General features: G+C 42.3%; 1 protein-coding gene across 3 annotated transcripts in view; it reads right to left on the bottom strand.

Moving 5' to 3' along the window:
* Positions 1–22,520, bottom strand: part of LOC308310456 (mediator of RNA polymerase II transcription subunit 13-like) — a 128,350-nt gene that overhangs the window by 20,152 nt on the left and 85,678 nt on the right. For all 3 annotated transcript variants that reach the window (XM_080756799.1, XM_080756800.1, XM_080756801.1), the window contains exons 5-10: positions 8,505–8,650; positions 7,450–7,668; positions 5,093–5,260; positions 2,747–2,906; positions 2,513–2,617; positions 608–1,264 (exon numbers count right to left, since the gene is read on the bottom strand). In XM_080756799.1, coding sequence (XP_080612925.1) covers positions 608–1,264; positions 2,513–2,617; positions 2,747–2,906; positions 5,093–5,260; positions 7,450–7,668; positions 8,505–8,650 — 1,455 coding nt within the window. The remainder of the gene's footprint in view (positions 1–607; positions 1,265–2,512; positions 2,618–2,746; positions 2,907–5,092; positions 5,261–7,449; positions 7,669–8,504; positions 8,651–22,520) is intronic.

The raw sequence follows: 22,520 nt of genomic DNA, 5'->3' as shown, positions 1-22,520 counted from the left end.
AAAATGAGTGCTCTAGTTGACGAATGATTTAATAGCCATTGCATATTATTGTGCTTTTCATAGTGCATTGTTCATTTGTATCATTATATATGCTGTCTTTGTTCTGGCTGCTTGATGCTATGTGAATAATTGTTAGAATTTCATTGTGAAGCACTTTGTAACATTGGTTTAGAAAAGTGCTAGTGTACTGTATACTGTATAAACAATGCATTACTTATGTTGCCCTTGTTATCTTTATCTACGTGTAATATAAAGAGACTAAATATATCCTCTAAACACTCTTTTTTACTCCTTTACTAACTGGATCTATGAATTATCTAATATCCTCGTGCAATACCATCCCATTTATCATACTCATAATTATAGTTCCAAGTGTGTTTCTCAGTAAAGAAGAATTTCATGCTTTAAATGTCAGGAAACTGTAGAATATTATGTTTACTTGTTAGTAAGTTAATGTATAGATAATATTTACTCAAGGATAAGAACATAAAATAAAAATCTGCCACCTCCACACATCTACATTTAGTCCCCTGGGCCCTTCCTCCAAAGGACAAATCCCAAGGTTTTGAGAAACATCTCCCTGCCCGATGTCTCTACGTTTCCTCACCTTTTTAGTGCAGCTCCCTCAGTGCCTATCTCCATCTTTACTTCCCCTAATCTATCAATTGGAAGTTCTCCGGGCCTGAAGTCAGCCTTATCAGTTCTCGGGGTCCTGAAACCTCTCCACCACCTGGTCCCGCTATCCCTCGGACCCAGTGCAGCTGAATAAAGTGCAGTCTCACTGGGCATCAACCCCAATCCAGAAACTGCATCTGGACACTGAGGCATTTCCACATGGGGATCCAAGACGTCTGGGTCCTGCATCCGGGGATGTGGGCTGAGTGTGGGGGGAAGCGGGGAGACAGGGGAGTGGAGGAGGGACTCTGGAGCTTTCCTGTCTGCTGACAGGGGTTTGGGGTACTTGCAGTTGGGCATGGCGTGTAGAGACTCCAAGGGTGCTTCCAGAGCCCCAAGACCGCCAAGTCCTCCGGAGGATTCATGTTCCATGCATGGCTCCTGGGTGATGCAAAGGCGGTGGTGGAAAGGAGTCATGGCGGGCCTCTTAGACTGTTTATCGGACTTTTCCGACTTGTCACTGGTCTTGTGCTTTGGCAAGGAGGGAGGATATATGGAGACTCCAGAAGATTGACTGGCACCGGAGCCATTTGGAGTGTTGACAGAGGAAGAGGTGGTGGTGGTTGGGTTCTGCTTCTGCTGTTTTAACCTGCAATACAACCAAGCAAAAAACAACAATACATTATGTACCGCAGCAGAGTCTGATCGAGTCTCTTTCAAGGTCATGTGCAAGTTGTCTTACTCGTGATAAATTATTTAATGTCGCACACAAGCAAAACAGTCTGCATGTTGCGAGTCAGCATTTTTTTCCCCCGCCTCGTAACAAAACATTAACTGCTAAAATGCACCTCTTGCTTCAATATCCATAGTAACAAGTGTCTCTGAATGTCTGTTTAATGTGTTAAAGACTAAAGTTAAAAACAACAGGGCTGTCCTTGAATTGTAACACGTTCACATTATAAATTAACTCTTCTCTCATGGTACACTTTTATGAATGCTTTTTTTGTGTTTAGATTTTGTGTCCAATTTTGAACCAGATTTTCTTTTTCCTTTTACCTTGTTGCTGTGGTCTGGATTAAGGGAAGCCTGTTTGTAAACTTGTAAGATGTATACATTGTGAGTAATTCTCAATGATCACAAAAATATTGTTAATTGGTTGGAATGTGAAATAAAAATGTCAGCATACAAGACATTTTCAGCAATATGCTAATTTCAACTTGGAAATATTCTGCATGTCGTCTCGACTAACTGTCGGCAGCAGGGTTATAATTTAACCCATTTTGGGCGGGAACCCCTTTTGGTGTTAGCATTTATGTTATGCTTTAGCTATTTTTGAAAAATCGAAGAACCACTGACATAGAAACATAGCTTTTTCAGAAAACTGTCAGGATGTAGAAGACATTTTTAGAATCTGATCTCAGGTCAAAATGGGTTAAATTAATTTTCTCAAAAGTGTGACATGGTTAGCAGCATGTCTATCCACGTGTTAAACCACTGCTTCTCAACATCAGGTACAGGAACCTCCATCGGTCCAAATGAACCCTTACGGGTCTGTAACTCTTGAGTTGTGTACACATTTGTACACTCTCAGGGTTAAATGAAAACAGAGGATTTCACAGTAGATTTTGGTCCCAGAGATTAACCCATTTTGGGCGGGAACCCCTTTTGGTGTTTCAAGCATTATGTTATACTTTAGCTATTGAAAAATAGCAGATCTACAAGCTCATATGAACTTGTAGGTCTGCTATTTTTGAAAAATCGTAAAAATGTGGCACAAATCTTGAATGTTTTTAACTCAGGTCTAAATGGGTTAAAATGGGAGTTATTCTTGAAACGGAAACTGTTGACAATCACTGTGCTAAACGTCTGGGGTCGTACAGTGGGAACACTACTCAACCTGGAGCAGCTGCAGGGGGCTCTTGTTCCTGGGTCGCTGAAGTCCCACGTGGTCACGCCATCGGGGACATCCTTCTTAGGCGTCACGCTGCTGGGCTGGCTCCATCTGGGAGAGCGAGCAGGCACGACCGGGGTGTTAATCATGTCACCGCACATTAACAGCAATAATGTCGTCCATTCATAAGTGCAAAAGATGTAATACAAACGAGCCTGAATGATTTATACGTGATCTTACTTGTGTTGAGGCTGGCTTAGATAACTCTGCCTCCAGGCTTGATGGATCAGCTGATTAGTCAGTTTCTTCTCAGAATGCTTTGGGCTGAGGTTGGGGACGGCCATGCTGTTGTCGTGTGTGGTGGGGACACTGGAGGCAGAGGTTACAAAGCCACTGTCCGCTGAAATGACAAGAGGATGCAGTAGATGACGTCAGTAGACAATAGGTTTTCTGCCTGAATCTACATCCTAAATAAAATATTGGCACTTGAGCTATCAGCGTGAGATTTTGTTTTTTTTATTATTATTATTATTATTAATTTATTTTTACATGTGAGGTGTTGTGAGCTTGTAGATCAGCTTTTTTCATTTGTATCACTTGCATGATAAAGTCGGACATTCATTTACGAAAGAAAAAAAAAAGTATATGAATTATGGAGATACAAGGTTTCTGCCCGACAGCAATGATATACAGTTAATCACTTTCAACCTGGCTTCTCTATTTTGGGAAAATAGCAGATCGCAACAGCTTGTATTCAGCTTACTCCAAATTATGGCGTAAGCAGTTACATTTAGCTTGCCTTGTTTTTTTTTAATATTTTTCGGAAACTGACATATCTAGTGGACAATATGTTTCTGTGTACAATACATACATTCATTTTGGATATATGCAAACAGCATTGCAACTTCTGGTAAAAAAAAGCCAGCAAGCAGCGTACGCTTGTTTAGATCTGCTGCGTTTTCCTTACTTGATTTGTTGGCAGTTTGTGTCAGTAGTCTTAATTGGTTTCAAGTTAATTTAGGGAGCTTAATTAATGTTGATCAAGTAACTAGGAGGTTTGCTAAACAGTTTCGCTGCGCTGTAAACCCCAATCATTCATCAAGGCCTACTTTCTCAGCGGAATGTTTTTACATTCCAAATTATAGTGCCTTTGATCAAGATCTCATAACAATCTTTGCAATCATGTGCACAATAACTGTAATTGTGCCATAAATACATTGTTGAACAATTATAGTGACTGTGAAGTCTGTCCTATTTTAATTATATTGTAAATGATGCAATACCACTATGGCCTGATTGTATATGTGTGTGTGTGTGTGTGTGTGTGTGTGTGTGTGTGTGTGTGTGTGTGTGTGTGTGTGTGTGTGTGTGTGTGTGTGCGTGCGTGCGTGCACTAGACACAGAGAGAGAGTAGAGAGATATTGAGACATAATGATGATGTACAGCAGTGGTTCTCAAATGGGGGTACGCAGAGGTACAGGGGGTACGTGAGATATACGCAGAGGTACGTGAGATAAAGTGGAAAATGGAAAAACTGGACACAGTTTAAAGTAAATGTGCTCAGGATGGTCTAATTTCAAGTCTTTTACTCATTTTCTTATCAATGTTATATTCTTCAATATATTGGATTATTGAAGAACTTCTCAATAAGGAGGAGAGAAAATTAAGAGTTGAACATTAATATAGATCAACATATCAGATACAGGTGATGGTATTCCTGCTGGGCATTGCTGCCTGACGCACCTCCTCCAGTGCCTTTTGAACAGGTGTGCTGTGACACCTCACTGAACACCTTTGTGGGCCTAAACGGGTCATCAGCTGGGGACCACCATTCATCAACGTTTCGCTCCTTTAACCCCAGTACGTCTCATGGTGGCGGAGCGATGGCAGGGATATCTCCCTGCCACCCCCTGCTGATGCCCTAGGTGTTTGTCCCCCAACTCTTATGCTTCCTCCTTAGCCACAGCCAGAAGCTGCCTTTCTCCGCCTCCTCAGCCAGCTCTTTCATGGCTTTCAACTCAAATATTACAAACACATCAGAAAGTTGAGCAAGACTCTAAAAACAAACCTGAACTGCTTTAGACTAACCAGACAATATATACCACTGCACACAGCCCGATTGTTTATGCATGCCATGATTTTTTCCCCATATCTCCTACTGTATTACTGTCTGGGGCCAGGCCTCACAGACAGTCATCAAACATCACATCACTTTATAAACAAGCACTGGAAATAATGGATCAAAAACAATGAAATGGCATCATTTCATAATACTTACATAATACAACATTCTTAGTTTTGACAGTTTTATTAAATTATCTTTCATTAATTAAGGTAATTTTCAAATGTGTTCATGATCTTGCCCCAGCGGTACTCTGTCCTCCGATAAAAGGACCAGATAGACCAACTAGTAGGATCACAAGGGGATCACTAAACGAACACTAATACAGTAGGTTAGGCACATTTTAAAACTGTTATTGCTTTGTACTTAGATTAGATGTATTAAAAGAATCAGGAAAAAGGGGTACTTGAAGCCAAAAAAGTGTTGAGAACCTCTGATGTAGGCTACAGCATGTGAGTTGGTACCTGAGCAGGGTTGTTCAGGCGAGGTGGGGGGGGTGAGGGGTACACCGCAGTGGTGCAGTGAGTCTCTACTGAGGCCCTGAGAAGCAGCCGCTGGTGGGGGCTGCTGTACAGGTAGGTCCCCCTGGGCGATCAGCACAAAGGCTGCTGGGTAGGTCATCCTCACACCACCTGAAAAGGTTGAGAAAGTTAAGTTTTACGAGTCAATTGTAAATGTAATGCAGTATTAATTAATATCATTCAGTCACAGAGTAATATCCTCAGTGTAATTTATAATTAAGGGTCCATTTGGTTACATTTGTACAATGTTAACAGTAACACAGAGGACTTTGCAGCCGTGTTGATTTTTAGGACTAATACTAAGACAAAAAAAAGTTTGTCGGCTACCTTTTTTCACTGACTAAAACTAAATGAAAACTAAGCTATGACGACTAAAACTAAGACATATACAGTATATAGATATTGACAACTTCGTCAACTAATAAAAACTAGACTAAAATGTTAGGAAGGGACTAGTGGACAAGAGATCCAGTATAAATAAAAGACAAGTCATTTTACACTTGGTTGTGTTGTGAGCTTGTAGATCTGCTATAAAATATTTTTTGTCGACTAAATCAACTGTAGATTTAGTCGACTAAATTCTTATGATATTTAGTCGACTAAAACTAGACTAACACTAAAACATTCCAGATAAAATATGACTAAAACTAAATTAAGTTTTATTCCAAAGACTATGACTAAACTAAAATCAAAATCAACACTGCTTCACAGTGCACTCCTTTTTTCCCCGAGCTGTAAAAGAACATAACCTCCTAGTACGTTCGCTATAATGGCCCGACCTTTTATCCACGGATATGCTCACACGCTTATCAGCTCGTTATTCAGATAAAACACCCTCTCAAACGCCTCCTCACACACTCGCCCGCTATCGTTCCACGCGCCTCAGGCTACAGTACATACAGTAGGGGGCTGTAGGCTTTCTTCTCAAGGTGTAAAAGGCACTGCTACTATTAGGCTTTGATTTCAATCAGGTCAAAACCGTCAAAATCAATGCGCCGGGGTCAGACAGTCGATGGGATCTGATTACACAGAGCTGTGTATATCTCTCCCGTGGGCCTCACCTCTCCGTATCCTCTGCTCCCGTCTTCTCTACTGCTCTCCTTTCCCTCTGATCCACTCATCCCCTCCTTTACCCCCCCTCCTCCCCGAGAGGCGTCAAAGGCCTCTGAAGAACACTGCAGCTGAAGCACACTTCAATAGCATCGCATTCACAATTACCTGGATCTCAGACTGCCTGAGAGCCTACAATGCAGACTGAGGGCTAAATCAATGCGGAGTTGTTTTTCTTGCGGTTTTCTCTCCCCGGTGTAGAATCACCAGAATCTAATGTGTTCTCTGGGTGTTCTTAAGCTGGAAGGACTTTCAGCGTGCTTTTATTGGGTACTGAGGCGGGAGAAGAGAATGACATAAAGAGTGGACCGTGTGGAAGGCTTGCTGAGCTGAAACGCGTTGGCCACGTTTTTGCGGTGTCGCTCTGTATGAGGCTAGCCGTCCGTAAGAGGATTGGTCTGTCTGTGTGATTGTCCGGTGATACTCTTGCAAACTGCTGGATCAATCAGCACCTCATTTTGTATGCTACCATTAAGTTAACTTTATACCTCAAAATGTATGTTTTCTGTATATTGTTTTAACTTTTATTGTATAGTGGAAGTCAATGGGGTTTGGAAACGTTGACCAAAATTGGAGTCATACTGTGCATATGTTACAGATGAGTCTGATGCCATAGACAGACGACTGACAGTACTAGATGTTACAGATGAGTCTGATGCCATAGAGTAGACAGACGACTGACATTACTAGCCGACACATGGCAGTCTGAGATCCACATCAGATCAGTTCCCATGTGGATCTCGAAATCTACATGATTTGATTTTTCTTAATTAATCTTTAACTAAGCCATGCTGGAATAAAGGCTTTAAAAAATGTCACAGTGCATCTTGGATCCTTAATTAAGTTCTTCTGAAGTACTTTGCAATTGTTTTTTCTGCAAAAGAAAGTCACTTCAATTCATCTAATGCTTATTAACATGAAGTAGTTTTTGGTCTAATTGTGTAATGTCGTCATGAATAACCATGTGGAGATTAATATTTCCTTGAAGCTGCAGCTTATCTTGAAGTGTTAGCATTCATTGATGCAGGAAAATGGCTTAGAATACCAGCACACAGTAATGTCCTCTGAGTGTGTGCAAAATTTATAAATTGACAGTGATGACTTTACTGTGCAAAAGCAAATTTATGCAATACAAAAACGGATATTTTTCCTGTTGCAACGTCAAGAAGCACGTTCCAGTTTTTCCATACCTACAATGACCTCCACCGCCACGTGACAGTGAGGGTCGTAGGCCTGCCCACCATCTGCTTTCTCCTTCTCCTTCTCCTTCTCCACATTCCCCTCTTTCTGGCAAAGCACCATGGGATAAAAGTAACTCCACTCCTCCATCAGCTTCCGAACCGCCGGGTCGCTCATCTTATAAGCCTGACCTGTCAGAGTGCCACTGAGACCGTAGGGACTCAGGATCACTACAGGGACAGATGGACGACATGGACGAGACGGGGAAAAGAAGGGACGGCCGGACAGATGGACAGACAAACAGATTCAGAGATTACAGTGTACAGTATAGCACAGATTGTAAGGGCTGTTCACACCAAGAACTACAACAGTAACTATTAATACACTACATAGTTCGGAAGGCACAGTCTATAACGACAACGACGTGGTGAACGATATCGCTGGGGTCACTTTCAGAGCAATTCCATGAATCATCATGTTTGCTCACATCATTATGATTATCTTTATAGTTATGATTCTTGATGTGGACAGGCCACATCTAGGATAGATTAAGCTAAAGCTGAAATCCAGGAATTGTCCCAGGTAGGACATAAAAGGTACGGAATGCAGCTTACACATTTGAACCCCAGCATGCCTATTCTGGGATGGAACATTCGCCAAAAATAGCCAATCTGCGAGCTTGTGAGCTTGTAGATCGGCTATTTTTGGTGAAGAAATCTGGTGCAGACGGAGGAAAGCGTAGTCAAAGTACAGTTGTGTGGTGTTTCTGCTTTCTCACCTTGTACTGGTGTAGTGGAGGTCTGTGCTTTCTCACCTTGTACTGGTGTAGTGGAGGTCTGTGCTTTCTCACCTTGTACTGGTGTAGTGGAGGTCTGTGCTTTCTCACCTTGTACTGGTGTAGTGGAGGTCTGTGCTTTCTCACCTTGTACTGGTGTAGTGGAGGTCTGTGCTTTCTCACCTTGTACTGGTGTAGTGGAGGTCTGTGCTTTCTCACCTTGTACTGGTGTAGTGGAGGTCTGTGCTTTCTCACCTTGTACTGGTGTAGTGGAGGTCTGTGCTTTCTCACCTTGTACTGGTGTAGTGGAGGTCTGTGCAAGGCTGATATGGTCCTCGGTGATGTGATAGGCTGGCTGGTGTTGGACGATCTCTACGCTGGTACACACATTGCTCTCCCCATGGAGGAAGAAGGTGAAAGCACATGACAGATGCTCACTGTGGAGACAAGAAAGAACAATGAATTAATTACCCATCCACCCAGTAGATAGGAAGTTATTGTGGAGGTTTTGTGTACTGTATATAGGAGCCAGGACAGTGATTCTCAATCTTTTTCATACTTGATAAAATGTTTATCACCAATGTACAGTATACTGTAAATATTTTAACTCAGATAGTGTATAGAATCAAATGGACATGGACGTAGTAAGGCTGGTTCAATTTATACAGAGTTAAAGACGCGTTAAGTGTCTACTTGGTTCCTAACTATCAACGATTTAGCCCCCTCAAGGACCCCTGGGGATCCCTCCTGGACCCCACATTCAGAACCAGTGCTATAGGCTATACACTGTCACTGTACTGTAATACAGTTTGTAAGCGATCCTGTAGAGAGAATGTGGCCTGACACTTTATGAAGCTGCAAATGTACCGCCGTCAAATATCCCAGCATATACCTGTAACTATACATTATGTATTAAATGTTTACTGTTACGAGATTCAGAGCATGCACGCTGCATTGATTGTTTGGCTGTAGAAATAGAATATGTATTCAACAGAACACATGCATGATGTGCCTGTAAAGTGCAACTGCTACTGTAAATGAATCTCTAAATGTGCATTAAGGTCTCCTCATATAGCAGAGAGAATTAACTCAGGGTCATTCTTACTAAAAAGTCTTCCTTCATAAGCTTTACTTGCATTGATCATTTTAGTCATTTTCCACATACTATAGCCCCCGTATTGCAGGTATAAATCCTCATTTGGACTTGAATGATCACGGTGGTATCATGTTTAGATACTGTAAACATCATACTATTTATTACAAGTCCGAGACATAGCTCACCATGCACTCCTTATCACATAGGGGTAATCACAGGGCCATTATTGCAATCTATACATCGCTCGGTGGGCTGGACGCCATTAACTAGCCAGATTGCTTCATTGATGTACATTTTTAATCTATAAAGCCTCTTACTGCCGTGGTTTATGTATAACAGGCTGACAATAAAGTCAGCAGGTACTGTAATCTCCGTGTGATTTCCCCGCTGTCTGTGTAATATCCTCTCCTTGCCCTGAGGAAACGGAGCTTGTGTTTGAGCCATAATGGATCATCAAATTCAATACAGTGACCAATTCCGCCAGCCACACATGGGCAGAATTAAACACAGCGCCAGGGGAGGGAGGGGAATAAATGAGATCATCCTGCAGGGCGACGCTGACCACCGCGGCCAGCAGATGGCACTGATGGCACTGAGGTATGGGAGGAGGGGGATTTCTCTGTCTAAACAAAACATAAACATTCTTGAGAAAAAACACCACAGCAGGGTGTTCCAGGGGTCTTACACACAAGTATATCAACACGCATGTATAGTGACGGAAGAAGTACTCATATTTATATATCTATACTATATATCTATACCACAATGTAGACATACACTGTAAAAGTCTGGTATTCAAAATGTACTTGAGTAAAAGTACAATAGTTGTAGTGGAGAAAATGTGCAATATTTGTGTCTGAGTGGAGTAGAAGTAATGGGAAATACTCCAGTAAAGTAACAATACCTCAAAATTGTACTTAAGTACAGTACTATGTACTACCACCGCACACAGTACATATGCTTACACATAAAGTACAGCAACACATACACTCACACAAGTGTACACAGGCACGCAACGCACATACGCACATGAGCACGCGCACACACATTTCAAGCAAAGTACTGTAGCTTACACTGACCTACTCTTATAACTCTACTCCATCATTTCAATAATTCACATTTCTACAGCGCAAAAAAAAGGTTTTCAGTGTCTTTCCCATCCAACCCCGTCCTTGTTATACGTCATAAGGCCATATGAAGTTATATATAGCTCCTAGGGGTGCCTTTGGGGAAGATACGATAAGATAGGTCTTTATAGGATAGTTACTATTGTACAGAATAGTTGAAAGTACGACCCAGGCTACCACACACACACACACACACACACACACACACACAGAGTTCCGCCCTGGTCAAATGAAAAGCAAACTTTGTTTGCTGACGCTGTAGTGGCCTGCTCATAGTGCATCACTTCTACCTGAAGCTATTTGTACTAAATTAATGGACAGGAGTTCAAGGTGCTTCAAACAGAAGAGCGTAATTACAGTGTATTTTTTCCCATGACTATAAGGTCACTTCAAAACAGAATCTCTAGATTTAGTCAAAATAAACATCCATATCATGCCATATAAAGTGCTGGCTGGCTGGCTGGCTGTCTGGCTGGCTGGCTGGCTGGCTGGCTGGCTGGCTGGCTGGCTGGCTGGCTGGCTGGCTGGCTGGCTGCCTGCCTGCCTGCCTGCCTGCCTGCGTGCCTCTTCTTCCTCTCTGAGTGTGTGCCGTTGCTATGTTTTGGAGTGAGATGACTATCCAGTAGCACGCTGGCTGATTCTATTCATATTTCAGCAGTGTGGAGGACGTGAGCTGAAAGTGTAGTGCGCTGATGAGGCACCGCACATTGAAAAGAAACTAGCTTTGACTGCGATACTTATATTAACCACTTAAGTCCTAGTAAAGTAACACTTAGTTAGCCCAGGTCAACTTGGTCTTTGGTCTCTTTTTCCCCCTCTACACCAAATATATATATTTCTTTTTAAATATTTGTTCTTGGGCTTTTATGTCTTTATTTATAGGATAGTAGTCTGACAGAAAATAGGGAGAGAGATGGGGAGCGACACGCAGCTAAGGTCGTTGGGATCGGGATTCGAACCAGGTGCCTGGAACACTATACGTCAGTGGCCCAGGCCTATCTCTTGACCAAAATGTTCTGCAAATGCCTCAAACACCCCCCAAACACCCTCCCAAGTAGGGACGTTCGGGACGAGTCGGGTTCAAGTGATTAACTATTATTCTGAGCAGTTCAATGATGACAACACTGTCAACTGGGATAGCTTAGAATTAGATTGTGGAAGCTTCCGAAAGGTTATAATCTTTAACTAAGCCAATTAGTCTAAATATGACTATGTAATAATCAGCCCACTGGGTCCATTACATTGGTACAACTCTGGTTAAGGGCAATTACTTGTGAGTGGAGCCTGAGCAACAGCGTCATACTGTAGGGCAATGATACAATACAGCTGGAAGATTGATGTTCCCTGTCCTTTTACAAAGGGCATTTTCCTGCACAGTAAGCGGGTGTGAGTGTGTGGACACACTGGGCTCCCTGCATCCTTGCGGACATCTGTGCAGTCTCTGTGCACGTGTGTGTGTGTGTGTACATGTGTGTGTGTGTGTGCGTGCGTGCGTGCGTGCGTGCGTGCGTGCGTGCGTGCGTGCGTGCGTGCGTGCAAATGCAAACATGTGTGTATGTTTTGTGTGTGCATGCATGCGTGCAGGTGTACAATGTGCGTGTGTGTGTGTGTGTGTGTGTGTGTGTGTGTGTGTGTGTGTGTGTGTGTGTGTGTGTGTGTGTGTGTGTGTGTGTGTTTTCACGCGCGTGCACGCTGTGTGTGCTGGTCTGTATGAGTGGAAGTATTAATAAATGAAGAGGAGTGATGGTTGAGACTAGCCCCAGGGCTGACAGTACTAGAGAGAGAGAGAGAGAGAGAGAGAGAGAGAGAGAGAGAGAGAGAGAGAGAAGAGGGAAAGAGAAGTGAGAGAGGGTGGGTGAGGGGTGGGAGTGGAGAAGGGGCAATGGAGATAAGGGAGAGACAAAGAGAGAGGATGGGAGAAAGAAAGAGAAGGTGTGAAGGCAAGGTAGGAAGTAGAATCTATCTATCTATCTATCCAGACAGACAGACAGACAGACAGACAGACAGACAGACAGACAGACAGACAGACAGACAGACAGACAGACAGACAGACAGACAGACAGACAGACAGACAGACAGACAGACAGACAGACAGACAGACAGACAAACAATTTAGACGCTATATTTAATATAAGACGCTCTTAATCCATATAATTATAGAAATAGTTAGATCCTGCGCGAGCAGGACTTAACACTCAGAGCGCACAGGACGGAGTTCTCCGCCCTATCAATTAGTAACGCCCAGCGCTCAAGACAGAGATTGATCAAAAGGACGGAGATTATTAGGTTGGGAGCGTAACATTCGATGTGGCGCAACAGTGGGACGTCATCGAAAATGTTCCCCCCCTGTTTAGCCCACGAGATGGAAAATCTTAAAACGTGAATAACTCTTGATCTAAAATCATTCCGTCCAATTCTAAGAAAATATTAGGCAAAGTGAGTTTATCATTGTTTAACGTTGTTTAATGCAATCAGATAGGACCTTTCTGTTTTCATGTAGGCCTATGGGCTGTCAAGGCCAGAAAGCATTTTTTGTCCACTCAGTATAGTCAGTAGGCGTTCCCGCATAACTTCCGGGTTTGATGATGTCACACACATACAGTATACGTACCCTCTAGTCACTAGAGGGTATATGTGTGTGACATCATACAATGAGGTACATTGAGGCATAGTGAGATACAATGAGGTACATTGAGGCATTGTGAGATACAATGAGGTACATTGAGACATAGTGAGGTGCAGGGAGGCATAGTGAGGTGCAGGGAGGCATAGTGAGGTGCAGGGAGGTACATTGAGGCATAGTGAGGTGCAGGGAGGCATAGTGAGGTGCAGGGAGGTACATTGAGGCATAGTGAGGTGCAGGGAGGCATAGTGAGGTGCAGGGAGGCATAGTGAGGTGCAGGGAGGCATAGTGAGGTGCAGGGAGGTAGAGGGAGGTTGCATGAAAACAAAATTATAGAATGGTGGAAGGGTGAATAATTCAGCATTACACACCCTGTGTTGAGATCACAGCTATCCTTAATGGATGACTACTGAAAGCAATTATTGCTTTTATGGTGATATCAATCAAGGGACGTGGGACTGGAGAGTGCCCCATGCACTGACACTCCATACACTGTCCAACCTGTGTGTGTGTGTGTGTGTGTGTGTGTGTGTGTGTGTGTGTGTGTGTGTGTGTGTGTGTGTGTGTGTGTGTGTGTGTGTGCGCGTGCGTGCGTGCGTGTGGCGAGTCAGTCTGTGGGTGCTCATAGTTTGAGTGTGCAAAGACATATGCTCACACGTACCTTTCCATTATACACATGCATCAAGCGTATGTACTACTGCATGCTTGAACTGCATCAGAATAAATAGTTGCCTGGTGCATGAGATTCACTGATGTTTTTAAGACATGACAACATGTGTTACCACGTGTCATTCATGCTAGGCTCTCAGGCAGCCAGTGGTGACTAGTCGGTCACTGGGGGGGTCTAGATAATATAGTCTGACATGCATAAGGGTCTACGTGCACGCACGCACGCACACACAAACACACCTTCGCTACATCATTATATTCATGCACACTTATCAACACACCAACACAATAAATATCATCATGCTCCCATGTCTAATGTCTAATGGAAAATAGAAAAGGAAGGTGAAAATGGAGCCATGCATGGGTTCTCTTTAGATATTGTAGCGTGAGAAAAGCCCAGAGACACGTGACAGAAAAAAACTGACAAACGGAACAAACAATGTGACAAATGGAATGAGAAGAAATGTAATTTCTTACAGACACCTCATGGTCTGCTAATGCTTAGATTCCATTAGCCACAACCATATGCATACTAAACAGATATGATAGGGTTCTCTCCGTGCTAGCAGGAGAAGCTGAGACGCAGGAATCTGTGAGATGATCCTCCGGCTAATCTCTTGCATGCAGCACATGTCTCCCCTATAGTGAATTATCGTAATCTGTCTGGCTGTGTGATAATGATGCTTACTAAACAATTTGGAGGCCTGTCCCTCCTAAGGAGTACTACATGTACATTAAATGCACCAGCACACGCTCAGAAAGACACTATAAAAAAAAAACCAATATAAATAATATACTGTTACATTACGTACAAGTGTCAATGTTTAACACAGAAATAGGCACAGTATAGACTGACACCTATTGCACTCCTCAAATATTTTCACACACATACAGGAATATAAACAGATGTTTACACACACGCGCGCACGCACACACACACACACACACACACACACACACACACACACACACACACACACACACACACACACACACACACACACACACACACACACACACACACAAACACTCACACACCCTATTAACACAGGGATAAGGAGAATGCAGTCAGCTTTGATGTATTATTCATTGGCCCCCAGTGGGTGGCCTTAGCCAGTATTGCTATCACAATGTTAGCCCTCAAACACTCCGGCAGCTATTTATATGGATTCACAATGAGTAGCTGCCACGCTCAAGGACACACTGTCGTTACTCTCTTCACAGGGATTAAGAAGCATAGAAGAATAACGCTGTCTATTCCAATTCTGCTTTTTGGATTTATTGTTAAATTACTGAAAAAATTACAATCCCCAGAAATGCAGTCAATGGAACCGTGGGCCTTACAAATTCTGCCGAATGGAAAAGAATGAGCCATTGACTAGATACGTCAACATGAGAAGCCGATGACTTTTCCCTTCTTCATTTTTAGCTATAATTGCTCCAAAAGAACAAGTCTGGTGTGCTGTTACCGAGATGTATCACCTGCATTCTATTGATCCATGTCTCTCTCTTTTCTCGAAAGGATTATGTACCTTTAAATATGTGTCCCTTTGCTTTTTGTTGGCCAGTAAATGGTCTTGTTAACCACATGGACCCCGGTCAATGAAGTATATAGGGTTTTAGTTAGCCTTAAACCTTGTAAACTAAGCGGTTAAAGAGCAGAATATCCCTTTACATTGCATTAATATCCCTAATATATCTACGACGGGGGACGCGTTCATGAGCTAAAACCAATTGAATGGTGGCATTTCTGAGCCATACAAATTTGGACTTGATAAAGCTCAAGTGCTTTATCACTTGAGCAATGCATTTTGTACGATCATGAATGATATGCACACAGAAAATGCTTGAAAATCCATTTGAATGAGAATAAATCAGATTCCAGAACGTTCTGGGGAAACCTTGCTGCACTGTATTTACAATTAGGCATTTAGCAGACGCTCTTAAGCAAGAACAAAAAGCATGACAATACATCATAAAAAAGTATTTATCATGAATCATACGTAAGCTAAGAACGTAACAGTGGAATATCTATATAATGAAACTATGCATATATACTTTATAGTGATATAAATGCTATAAGTCTAAGTCTGCATAAAATGCTATACCTAACCTAAACCGACGCTCTATACAGAGCAGCAGTTGTGGAAAGTAACAAAGTACATTTACTCAAGCACTGTACTTAAGTACAATTTTGAGGTATTTGTACTTTACTTGAGTATTTCCAATTTCCTATACTTCTACTCCACTACAACTTGGATCCAGATATTGTAATTTTACTCTACAATTATTTGAAAACTTTAGTCACTAGTTGCTTTGTAGGTTCTAGATTCTTTCTAGATTCATTCAGTAAACATTTACGGATGTTAATAAACAGTTTGTTCATGATTATTACTCATCTACAAACTGCTTATAGATGTTTATAAATGCTTTATTGTAATCGTTATTGTAAAGTGCTACCGATTATCTTTTATTATTTGTAGATTATTATTATTACAATACAAAGCATACATAAACAACTTTCGTTGAAAATGGCCGATCTACAAGCTCTCACGATGCGACACATTGTGAGCTTGTAGATCCGCTATTTTCTAAAGATTCTTATACCATTTATAAACTTGAAATTGGCCATTCTGCATAATGAGTACTTACTTTCTATTCGTACATTAAGTACTCACGCACTCACGCACACACACACACGCACGCACACACACGCACGCACGCACGCACGCACGCACGCACGCACGCACGCACGCACGCACGCACACACAGGTACGTGCACTGTGCACATTACCAGCTCCCTTCTGCTCTAACAAAGCTCACTCCTGAAATACTGACTCAATTACTGTGTGCCTTTAGTGCTGTCAGCCAGCCAGTCAAGCATTAATTTCATCAGCCTGTCAGCAAGAGTCTTAACTGTCAGCCAGTATAAACTCGCAACAGGCAGTTAGTCAAGTTGGTCGGACAATCCTGCAATCAGTCACCCAGTCACTAAGCCAGGAAGACATTCAGTCAGCCTGTTAATTAGACACTTTTATACAGTGAGACAGTCACCACATCAGCTTAGTCATTAAAACTAAAAACATCCTATAATTGATATCAGGGCCAATATCATCTCCTTCCTTCCTCCCATCTTTCCTTTTTTTGATTGATTGATCGATATCTTTATTGATCATGAAATAAAAAGCATATGTCATGTAACGTACATCCTCCATGATCAAAAGGATAACGCAAACAGCTCCTTCCCATTCCTTAGTATGAGGTGTGTACAGTATGTACATTAGCAATGCTGTTGGGTGCATAAAATGTATAGAGTTCACGATGTGAACAAGTCTCTGAGTGAATGCGTGGGTGTACCTACAAACTGACGGAGCTGGTGAACTATCACCCGGGTGTGATAGGCACTAACCAAAGGGATGACAGATACAGCATAAATAAAATAAAATAAAATAAAATAAAATAAAATAAAATAAAATAAAATAAAATAAAATAAAATAAAATAAAATAAAATAAAATAAAGGATTTATGTGTGTGTGTGTGTGCGTGTGTGTGTCTACACACACGCGCGCACACACACACACACACACACACACACACACACACATACATTGTAATCCTTATGTAGCTTGTCATGACCTTAAATTGTGACCTGACATGCAATGATCCGTTGACTAGGTCAGTGACTGCTAATATTTTAATGTTGTTGTTATCTCTGCAGCCATACTGTAGTTTGTAGTAGGAGGTTAAAGGAGAGGAAATATATCTATGAAATACCATAACATACTATTCATAATTCACATGGATGTCAACACACTACTGTACAGTGTACACACCACTCTGCCACGTTATAAAACATTCTTCTGTGCATAGACATAATCTGATTATGCACATAATTTGTACAGCGCGTCTGGAAAATAAATATACAAACAAACATAGTATATACAATACTGCTCACTCAATAAAACTAAAAAGACAAAAAATGCTTGTCATTTATGGAGGAGAGCTCATATAAAACTTGGCCTCAGTATCTGATGAATGTAGTCAGTGCAAATGAATGGGGAGGTAAGTGTACTTGTACATGCTCAACGTATTACATTGAGCTGACTGGGGTTTAAGTCATGCATATTGTAGTTGCAGAGGAAGATAGACTCCAATGGAATTATTCAGCTCTCTTTGGTAATACTTAATTTACTACCCCCTCCTACCGCTCTCCCTCTCTCCCTCCTTCTCCCTCCCTCCCTCTCCCTCCCTCTCTCTCTCTCTCTCTCTCTCTCTCTCTCCCCCCCGTTGGTGTCTGATGCAATCCGTTACCAACCCAGAGTGTTTCTCTCCTTCAGACACAAAGACACAGGCAGCGTGGCGCTTCAGAGAGGAGGATAGAAGGGGAGGAGAGGAGGGGAAGAGGTGGGTATCTTCTCCTAGATGTGCCAATCCTCCCCATGCCCAAGAGGCACAGCAGAGATAAACACCAGAGAAGTCTGACAAAGGCGCACGAGCCGGCATGGGTATGGGGGCACGCACACGCACACGCACACACACACACACACACACACACACACACACACACACACACACTCTGCAGTGCCCCCTATTGGACTAAAAGGCATGGGAATAGCTGCACTGATTGGGTAGTGAAACAGAGAGACAAAGGAAACGGTTGAAGCTGAAGGTCTCAGCTCACATCTAACTGAGTGGAGTCCTGCGGTGTGGCATGAAAACGCTGCCATCCTCTGGGCTCTGAGGACTGACCCTGTCACTCGTGCACCGCGGTCATCACGGGCTCATGTGAAGACTGTGTGGTGTTATGTGGTGCGAGCTGTGTTGCGTCGTGTTGTGCCGGTGTGCAGTGTGGTAGTGCTGGCGTGTGTGTTGTTGGCGACAAGGAGAGAGAGAGAGAGAGAGAGAGAGAGAGAGAGAGAGCGCTTGCATGCTCTCATGCATCTGTGATGTGAAGAATTTTTATGTGTGTGGGAAGCTCATCATTTACATAAATTATGCTGTTCAACTGGCCCAGGTGTCCAAACAGTGGATGTACAGTAAGCTATTAATCCATTTTGGGCGGGAACCCCTTTTGGTGTTAGCTAGTGAAAATAGCAGATCTACAAGCTCGTAGCTTGTAAGTCTTGTAAGTCTTGTAAGTCTGCTATTTTTGAAAAATCGAAGAACGACTGACATAGAAAAACTGTCATTTTCAAACAGACATTTTTAGAATCTGATCTCAGGTCAGAATGGGATAGAATATATACATGTATATATGTACAGCTACGGTATATAAAATGTAATAGGAATGTCTCTCCTTTTCCCTCCCATTCTAACCCCTTGAGCTGTGCTCAATAATTCACACGCAGAAGGAGTCTGGGGCAGAACAGCAGGGGGTCTACGAGCTGATGATGTTACTCAGACAAAGCTGTCAAACTCCAGCGGAATCAGGGACAATACAAACGGGTTGGAGACCCCCTTACACACACACAGACTCTGTTGCTCATACAAAGACCCCCTTACACACACACACACACACACACACACACACACACACACACACACAGAGACCCCTTTACATACACACAGACCAATTTACACACACACAGACAGACATAGATCACTTTACACATACAGTACAGAGACCCCCTGGCGCACACATGATTTCGGACAATGTTTTTATGTGCGCGGGTCACTCACTTGCAAACCCTCAAGTTTGAACCTGGATAAGTCATGGGTCCTCTGGGAAACCCCTCTGTGTAAACCCACAACAGTTTGGATGACATAGTGCACAAGCGTGCATGTGTGCAAAAACTGCATGCACAAACAAACGTTAAATGTATCGCCGCACATCACAGGTTTACAGGTGCAAAAACATGCATGAAATTCTTCCTACAAGCTCCCGTCGTCTGCCGTTTTAAGAGAAAGCGTAAAGAATAGAGAAAGACAAACAGGGGGAAAAAAACAGTGCAGAGAGTAAGAATGACCTGTCACCTGAGGGTGCGGGGACTCGCACTGAATTTCTTGAAGATGGAATGCCGTGATTTCCCTCCCCTAAAACATGATTATCAGGTATGATCATACTAACTAGGAGAATAAATCTTAAAATTGTGTTTTTATGTGGCCACATCCACCAGTTAAAGGTGTAGGGAAACGGAAATGGTGGGCATTTTATTTAGACGTTTCAGACCGTTTCAGCTCGAAACACGCACGCACGGTACTTTGTACAGCGTCGCAGTACAAAGGCACAAATTCAATCCGAAATGTGGATAGCAGAAAATCCACCAAGCACAGTGATTGTGGAATCCGACTTATGGAGGTTTGAAAATCCTCCTTTCAACTGGTTTGCACTGAGATTATACTTGCAATCCCATAGTTGGAATGGTGGGGCGTTGCTATACGAACCGGACAAAATGTTAAAAGCTTCCGTAGGCCTCAACCATTATAGACGGAGTATACGTTGGGTTGGGGACATGTATATATACAGACCTGGGATATGACGCCGCCTAGCGTCGACGTCTGTATATATACTGTACGTAAGTAGCATGTGTGAAACTAGGGGTTTTTCACGATTCTGAATCCATTCCAAGCATTAGTTTTGCACGAAAATCACTTCTTGGCCTAAAAACGTCCATAGCTGTCATAACAAATGTGATGAGGTCAGCACATTTGGGCACATTTGGGTAAGTGTCTATGGCCCGAATTTAGGCCAAGGAGTGTTTTTAGTGCAAAACTAATGCTTGGAAAGGATTCAGAATCCTGAAAAAACCCTAGTTTGACATCTCACATGCTACTTAAAGTATGATGAAATGTTGCCTTATAATGGTTGTCTATGGTGTGGTATACAAAAATGGCCATAACTATTTTTCGCAATGTTTCCGGCAGAGCAGACCTCTCATTCTGTGGACCTTAATGACCAAATTAATAGAAAAAACACAAATAAAAAGTATATGTGATGACATCACAGGTTAATCTCTATTCCTTGAGCTTTTGGGCCTGTGGCTCCCCGGCTATTATAGTTCCAAGGGAAGTCAAAGAGGGTCAAGTCACTGCAACCCCTCTGTCTTAATAGGGAGACAAGGGAGAGGTCTCACTCACTGTTTGAACTGTTGCCATCAGTACAGAGTGATCAAGTCCAAGACCAACAGATTCAGTAACAGCTTCTATCCCACAGCGGTAGTTGCACTCAATGCTGCTAAAAAATGATCTGTTGCTGCGACACTTTTAGTTTTTTTTTTAATCTGCTATCTTAAAGTACAATAAGGGTTTGTTGTGCGATAACAGATGAAATTACATGTGTGTGCATTAGTGCTGCTGGGGTTGTGCAATAACAAGAAGTCATGTGTGTTTTGTTTTAGCTTGTATACAGTATGTTGTTTTGTGATATAATGCACTGATTGGTTGGCACTTTTAATTTCGTTGTACACATTGCAATGACAAATAAAGATCTATCTATCTATCATCGTGTCAGATAGACTATTTTTGACAAAGGTTGAAAGAAAGAAAGAAAGAAAGAAATAAAGAAAAAGAAAGAAAGAAAGAAAGACCCACACCTCCCTGTCTGTCTGTCTGTGTGTGTGTGTGTGTGTGTGTGTGTGTGTGTGTGTGTGTGTGTGTGTGTGTGTGTGTGTGTGTGTGTGTGTGTGTGTGTGTGTGTGTGTGTGTGTCTGGAGCTAATTTTGCAAATCACTAGAGCAATGCATGACTGCCAGCTTTCTTGTGCAAGCTGCCAATAATAGACCAATATAGCGCAGCGATAGTACAGGTAGGCATGGTAGGCAGGAGGTATACTGTACATGCACTCAGCCTCACCTCCACATTCACATTTGCTAACAAGTTCATTCATACATACACCCATGACAGCCAGACGGTCTCTCAACATTCAACAAGCTAAAACAAACACCCTCAATCTAATGGTTCATTCAGGAAGTCTTTTTAAGCAGAACACTGTTCACTTCATGTTCGGCATTGGTCACAGCTCTGTTCCTGCAGCTGTCTGTGTTCAAACTCCTTCCTAGTCCCCAGCCAGCCTCCTCCTCTGTATGATTCTGTGGATTGTATGATGTTATATCTTTGTATCTTAATGTATGCCTTTGAAGGGCTCAATATTTAAATGTTTATGTTTCTGTGGGTTGTATGTTAATCTGTGTATGAACTTATGCCCTTGACGCGTTTGATATTAATGCAATAACGCTGTATCTTATGCACTGCTTCTGGGGGGTTTGTGATCTCAGATTCTGTGTCATGCTTGCACAGACAATCTGTATCACAGGAGCAGAGTCACACCGCCAAACTGAATGCACTAGCATTGCAATAAATGGTTAAAATGACTAACTAACTGAAATAATCATATCTACATGATACTTTTACTCGTGGAAAAGGAAGAGGTTGACTCTGGTTGAGGAAGGAGATCTCTGGATGAAAACTGACCAGACGGAAGAGCAGACAGACTTTCGCTTTAACGTAGTTGTGGATAAGTTATTTTTCTTTCTTTCTTTTTTTCCCCCAATATTATTTTAGTCGTCCGAAAGACAGACTTTTGAGGATAGCAAATCCAGATAAAACTATACAATATATATAGTCACACACAGAAATAGTACACACACACACACACACACACACACACACACACACACACACACACACACACACACACACACACACACACACACACACACACACACTTTGTTTTTACCTATACGCATTTACCTATACGTTTGATATTGGTACCACTTCAAATAGAGCACAACATTTTAGTCAAGTATAGTAAAGTTTAGTAGTTTTGGAGCCAAACTCATCCTCAATACGCTTCC

Source organism: Protomyctophum bolini, assembly GCF_963924005.1.
Source record: "Protomyctophum bolini genome assembly, chromosome: 22".
NCBI classification, from domain to species: Eukaryota; Metazoa; Chordata; class Actinopteri; order Myctophiformes; family Myctophidae; genus Protomyctophum; species Protomyctophum bolini.
This window is presented reverse-complemented; position numbering and strand designations above follow the sequence as displayed.